Raw genomic sequence first — 7,013 nt, 5'->3', positions numbered from 1 at the left:
TGCTTCAATATTGAAATCAACAGCCAGTGAGCAGTATGAATTTACAGGGGGTCACAAACAAAGCTGTGGACAGCTTGCGGGGCCGGCTCCAGGCACCAGCCCAGTAAGCAGGTGCTTGGGGCGGCCAAGGGAGAGGGGCAGCGCGTTCGGCCTGCGATCGCAGCTTTTTTATTATTATTTTTTTTTGTATTTTTCTTTTTGCTGCTTGGAGTACAAAAACCCTGGAGCCCGCCCGGACAGCTTGGAGTTTGTTTCTGATCAGCAACTCATCAGGGAGAAGGGAGCAACACAGAATTCTGCCTGTGGGTGTAACTGACTCACACTGATTTGGGGCAACAGGTTTTCTGAACAGCGCCTGAATCTGGCAGATTAAAACCCCAGAATTCCTTGGAATTTCGCACTGTGTTTGAGAAACTTTTTCTAAGGAATTATTCGTGACAGTGCTGCAGCGTTTGTTGATACCCGTCCCCAGCCGGAAGGAGGGTCTGATTTAGCGCCTGCGACTCTCTTTGCCGGCCGGGACAGCGCTCCGGCCATGCGCGCTCTGGGGGGCTCCGGCCTGCAGGCGCTGCTCTCAGGTGAGCAAGGGGGCGCGGCGCTGGAGGAGGGGTGGGAGGGGGAAGAGCCGGGAGGGACCGGCAGGGAAGTTCGGCGACCGCAGACCAAGGCGGGGCCGTGGGGCTGTTTTGCAGCGTCTGTGGTCTGGCCCCTTGTGGCGCAGAGCTTGAGGCCCTGGAAAGCCCGGCCCTGGCAGATCATATCACTCTTGATTCAATTCTTTTGCCAGGTCTGCCGTACCCCCCTCCCCATCCCCCAGCGCTGGCTGCCATTGGTCAGTGAGGGGAGCAGGATCTGTCCCTGAAAAGGAGCGGGGAGGGGGGGGGGTGCACAGGATGCGGGGGTGGCGGGTTGGGAGCGTTTTGGGTTGCAGCGTGCGGTTGACATCAACTCCAGCTCCTCCTTCACTAGAAGCCCTATCCCCGGGCGGGCACGAAGGGTCCTCCTCTGCCACTGAAATCAAGGTGTGCCTGAGAAGTTGTCATAACTATAAACGGAAGGGTAACAACCCTCCTGTGTACAATACTATAAAATCCCTCTTGGCCAGAGGCACCAAAATCTTTTTTTGCCTGTAAAGGGTTAAGAAGGTCATGTAACCTGGCTGACACCTGACCCAAAGGACCAATAAGGGGACAAGATACTTTCAAATCTTAGGGGGGGGGGAGGCTTTTGTTTGTGCTCTTTGTTTTGGGAGTGTTCGCTCTTGGGACTAAGGGACCGGACATCAATCCATGTTCTCCAAATCTTTCTGAACAAGTCTCTCATATTTCAAACTTGTAAGTAACAGCCAGGCAAGGCATGTTAGTTTTATCTTTGTCTTCTCAACTTGTGAATGTTCCCTTTCTAGAGGGAGGTTTATCCCTGTTTTGTTGTAACTTTGAAACTAAGGCTAGAAGGGGTTCCTCTGGGCTCTTTGAATCTGATTACCGTGTGAAGTTATTTTCCATCCTGATTTTACAGAGATGATTTTTACCTTTTCTTTTTAATAAAATCCTTCTTTTAAGAACCTGACTGATTTTTCCATTGTCCAAAGACCCAGGGGTTTGGGTCTTTGATCACTTTGTAACCAATTGGTTAGGATATTATTCTCAAGCCTCCCCAGCAGGGAGGGTGCAAGGATGTTTCGCGCCCTAGGCGAAACTTCCACCCTGCGCCCCCCTCTCCCCGAGCCCTGTGGCAACTCCCCGCCCCCCCTGCCCTAAGGTGCCCCCACCCACAGAAGCTCCCCCCCCACCCTGAGGCACCCCCACTGCAGCAGCTCCCCCCCTCCGCCCTGAGGTGCCCCACTTCGCGGCAGCTCCCCCCAGCCCGGGGAGCCGTGCGGCAGCTCCCCGCCCCAGCTCACCTCTGCTCCGCCTCCACCCCGAGCACGCCGTTGCCGCCTCACTTCTCCTCCCTCCCAGGCTTGCGGCGCCAATCAGCTGTTTGGCGCCGCAAGCCTGGGAGGGAGAGAAGCAGAACAGGGCAGTGTGCTCAGGGGAGGAGGCGGAGCAGAGGTGAGCTGGGGCGGGGAGTTCCCCTGTGTGCTGCCCCCCCCTTACTTGCTGCAGGCGGCCCTCCCCGCGCCCCCCTGCCCCAGTTCCCTCCGCCGAAATGACGACGACAACCGGGGCAACTGAAGATCTGGCCACCGTGGTCGTCACTGAAGGACCCGAAATGCCACCCCCCCAAATGCTAGCGCCCTAGGTGACCGCCTAGGTCGCCTAATGGGTTGCACTGGCCCTGCTCCCCAGGAAAGGGGGTGTAAGGGCTTGGGTGGATATTTTGGGGGAAGAGGAACTCCAAGTGGTCCGTTCCCTGTTTCTTGTTAAATCATTTGGTGGTGGCAGCATATCAGGTTTTAACCTAAGCTGGTAGAAATAAGCTTAGGGGGCTTTCATGTGGATCCCCACATCTGTACCCTAGAGTTCAGAGTGGGGAAGGAACCCTGACAGAAGTGTAGCAGTTAAGGGCTGTTGTGTGTCTGTAACTGATTTGTGCTGTGAGGTCTGAACCTGCCCGCTGCAGGGAAGTTGCCCACATTGGGGAATGTGGCTCGGCCCCAGTGGTGAAGCCTAGAACTTGTTCTGCAAAGCTGCCTTTTCTTCCAGGGGGCTTGTGAGTTCGGATAGTCTTCAAAAGGTCCTGTGGTGTGGTGTAGCCCAGTCATTCCCTGAGTCAGTTGTCCTCCCATTACTGCTAAAAGACAAAGCCAAGAAACCTTCATACCAAACCGCCCACACCATCAAAGCCTTTGTCTGTACCACAGGCTGGCACAGAAAAGCTGTTTCAGGGAAGTTTAAAAAAAAAATGCTGTTGCTGTTATTTCTCATGCCCTTCTGTCTGCGGTGCCAGTTTTTCTCCTAGTGCCACAAGCTAAACTGTAAACACTTCAGGAGCAGAAGGAAACAAAAGTTGATACATTTTATAAACTTCCCCAAATAATCTGAGCTTGGTTTACCAGTCTGCATATTCACACTGTGATTTTTTTTTTAAGGGCAGATATTTTGTGATCGACCAGGGTTAGAAATTAAAGGTCCAATCCTGATTAAACCTTAGTCCCATGAGTGGTCCAAAAGAAACACCACTGAGGACAATGGGATGGTTTGCATGTGTAAGAACTGCTCCAGTGCAAAAGGTCTGCACCCTGGGCCCTTATGCAATTGGCAGCTCCCAAATGAGGTAAAACATCTATTTCTCTCCCTGCATTGGATTTTCAGTGGGCACTGAGCATTCTCTCTCTCAGATGCTTGTCTGACTTGTTCTTACTTGCGTGCTCAGGGTCTAACTGGTCAATGTATCTGGGATTGGGAAGGATATTTCCCCCAGGGGAGATTGGCAATGACCTTAGGGCATGCTGTGGGACCTCTGCAACATGTGGGCCACTTGCTTGGATTATCTGGATATATCTTACTTAAACATTTCCCTGCCATTGCAAGGACTTGGGCACTGGTGCATCTCGATCCCACCTATGCTCTGCCTGTGGCACATTATATTCTAGTCTCCTGTGGGCTGTAATGCTTTGGTCTCACTTTGGTTGTTGGGTTTAGTATGCAGGGGCTGGGTGGTGTTGGTGGCCTGTGATTTACAGGAGGTCAGATTAGATGATTCAGTGAGTAGTTTAAAGACAGATATCTCACTCCCCATCAGGGTTAAAAATGGGACCACAATTTGATTAGTAAGACCTTCCTAAAGATACTAAGCGTTTGTGTCTACTCTGGGAGACTGAGTTATTTTACCTTAAAATAAAGCCCAGCTATGACTGGGAAAACTATTTTTAACCAATCTGATCTGTGAATATTTTACACCGCTACCTCGATAGAACGCGACCCGATATAACACGAATTTGGATATAACGCAGTAAAGCAGTGCTCTGGGGGGGGTGGGGCTGTGCACTCCGGTGGATCAAGCAAGTTCGATATAACGTGGTTTCACCTCTAACGCGGTAAGATATTTTGGCTCCCGAGGACAGCGTTATATCGAGGTAGAGGTGTAATAGAGTCACAGATCATATATTGGACTTTGCCACCTATACAATCTTGCCTAGGATAAATAAAGAAATGATGCCTTGACTCAGGAAAGCACATGCTTAATTTTCAGCATGTGCTTACGCTGAACAAGGTGACTTCCTGAATTAGTGGCTGTATTTAGGAAAAGTTATTTCAGATATTTGTAGAGCTTTCTAATGCAGCTGAATTCCTCACCACAGAGTCATGGTAAGGGAGCATGGTTTTACAGATGGAGGGACATGAGGGGGTGTAGTGTGTAACTAATACATTAATCTATTATAAGAGCTGGATATGAGAGACTACTGCCTGATAGGTCAGGGATTGGCAACCTTTGGCACGGGGTCCACCAGGGAAAGCCCCTGGTGGGCTGGGCCGGTTTGTTTACCTGCCTCATCCGCAGGTTCGGCCGATCGCAGCTCTCACTGGCCGCGGTTCGCCACTACAGGCCAATGGAGGCTACGGGAAGCGGCATGGGCCGAGGGATGTGCTGCCCACCCTTCCCGCAGCCCCCATTGGCCTGGGACTGCGAACTAAGGCCAATGGGAGATGCGATCGGCTGAACCTGCGGATGTGGCAGGTAAACACTGGCCCGGCCCACCAGGGGCTTACCCTGATGGGCCGCATGCCAAAGATTGCCGATCCCTGTGATAGGTAATATGTAAAAAAGCTACGGGGGAAGAGAGGAAGTACTGATGCTTTTAAGTGCAAGTCCAGGATAGCAGCTTGGGTAGCCAATCCTTCAGGATTGTCCTGGAGTCTCCAGGAAATAAAGATGAATCTTTTTAATTTAAAGATTGTCATGTGATAAAACCTCCAGGAGTACATCATACAGGGGTAGGCAACCTATGGCACGCGTGCCAAAGGCAGCACGTGAGCTGATTTTCAGTGACACTCACACTGCCCGGGTCCTGGCCACTGGTCCCGGGTGGCTCTGCATTTTAATTTAATTTTAAATGAAGCTTCTTAAACATTTTAAAAACCTTATTTACTTTACATACATACATAGTTTAGTTATATATTATAGACTTCTAGAAAGACACCTTCTAAAAACATTAATTATTACTGGCACGTGAAACCTTAAATCAGAGTGAATAAATGAAGACTCGGCACACCACTTCTGAAAGGTTGCCGACCCCTGCGTCAGACCAAAATTGACAATCCTAATAGCAGCAGCGGCCTGGGCAGGGGACTGCCCAGTTGCAGGGCTCACAGAGGTTGGCTGAGGAGTGGCAGGTGCAGGCAGAGTGTTGCCTGCGATAACTGAACCAGTTACTCTTAAATCTTGCAAACAATTCTGCTTGGTGTTATGGGATTCCAGATTTTGTTTGGGCTCCCACATTTTCCTCCATGGATTCCTTTTTAAGGTTGCCCCTAACCCCTCTCTTCCATCCCTACCACCATTACCCCACTCAGCTGTGTAAATGCAGTGGGAGTTTTCAGAGCCAACTGACCATTCCCATCATCTGTCTTATCCTCCTAAGGCTGCTAATACCACCTCCTAGTTCTTATTTAGCACATCCATGGGTCTCTAGTGCTTTGAAAAGGAGATCAAGATCATTATCCCCATTTTACAGATGGGGAAAACTGAGGTACAGGTGGAAAAGTGACTTGCCCACGGTCAGCCAGTGGGCCAGCGGCAGAGCTAGGAAGAGAATGCAGGTCCCCTGAGTCCCCGTATAGTAATCTATCCACTAGGCCACACTGGATAGCCTCCTGAGAGTGTAGGAAGTATCTTCAGGACCTAGAGGACTGTTCCTGCTGCCTCATGCTTACAGAGGTAGACTCCGAGGTCCAGATCCTACAAGGTGCTGCTCACTCTGGCCCCAATCCAGTATGGCCAGAAAGGGTTAAACATCCTGCAAAATAATTAACCCTCAAAAGACAAATGGGGAGATAATGTTTGTTTTTGTGTATTTACATATGTATGAGTAGGGTCAACAATGTAATCAACAGTCCCTGTCTATGCTGGCGATTGTCTTCCCCCTTTCTTTGCAGTTCACCCTAATTGAGTGACCACAGCTGGCTCCCCACTAGGACCCCAGTCACAGTGGCGTAGTCATGCTCAGATACACATTACCACAGGTTAATGGGGTTTTTGGATCAGAACCACACACGTGTCAAAATTTAATTTTGATATTGGAGAGTTTAAGGGTTAAAAATCAGTTGCAGTGAGTGACCCATGGTCAAGATCCTGACAGAAAAAGCCTGGAATAATTGTGCTCACAGAGCGGGTTGTCTTTTAAGAAAATGGCCCCAGAGTAGGAACGGAAAAATCTGTTAATTGCCAGTGAAAAGGAAGCAGACCCAGCAAAAATTCTTGCAGTGAGAAACCAGCAGCTAGAAAAGCAAAAAATAGCTGATATGGAAGGAGAAGCTGCTGAAAGATAACACCTGTGTTTGAACATGAACAAAGAATGGCATTTATTTGATTGTGGGAACTAGAAGCTAAGGCAAAAGTGGAAAAACTTAAGCTCTAACTCAAGAGAATAAAGGAACAACAAGAACAGTATCATCCTGAAAAGCCAGCTCCTCTCTATCCCATTTATAACAATGTTGGTATGTTGTTTGATTTTAAGCAGTTGTCAGTTTTGCTATGACCAAAAAGTAGGTAGCCAAATTTACCCCAGTACTGCCACCTTTTATGTAAATGCTTTTAGTATGAGCTCAAGTGAAGGTAATCCCATAACTTGTGCATAGAATGTAAAAGTAAATAGTAAGAGCTGTTAAGGGCAAGTTACAGCTTCTAACGTCACCCCTCTTAAAGCAGTATTCTTGCCAGCAAGTTAAAGAAGTATGGGCTGGATGAATGGACTATAAGATGGATAGAAAGCTGGCTAGATCATCGGGCTCAACGCAGGGCCGGCTCCGGCTTTTTTGCCGCCCCAGGCAAAAAAGTCTCCAGCCGCGCCCCCCCCCCCGCGGGGGGGGGGGGGGGGGGGCCGGCCGGGGCCGGGGGGGGGGGGGGGC

At 49.9% G+C, this 7,013-nt stretch overlaps 1 protein-coding gene across 1 annotated transcript in view; it reads left to right on the top strand.

The window, feature by feature from the left end:
• Positions 1–502: 502 nt before the first annotated feature.
• Positions 503–7,013, top strand: part of LOC112120756 (HEPACAM family member 2-like) — a 17,048-nt gene continuing 10,537 nt past the window's right edge. Inside the window, exon 1 of the mRNA XM_029911942.1 lies at positions 503–578. Within this exon, the coding sequence (XP_029767802.1) occupies positions 536–578 (43 nt within the window). The 5' untranslated portion in view covers positions 503–535. The remainder of the gene's footprint in view (positions 579–7,013) is intronic.

Source organism: Terrapene carolina, unplaced genomic scaffold, assembly GCF_002925995.2.
Source record: "Terrapene carolina triunguis isolate 2854851 unplaced genomic scaffold, T_m_triunguis-2.0 Scaffold137, whole genome shotgun sequence".
Lineage (NCBI taxonomy): Eukaryota > Metazoa > Chordata > Testudines > Emydidae > Terrapene > Terrapene triunguis.
Note: the sequence above shows the minus strand (reverse complement) of the source record. Positions and strands in the feature narration are given on the sequence as shown.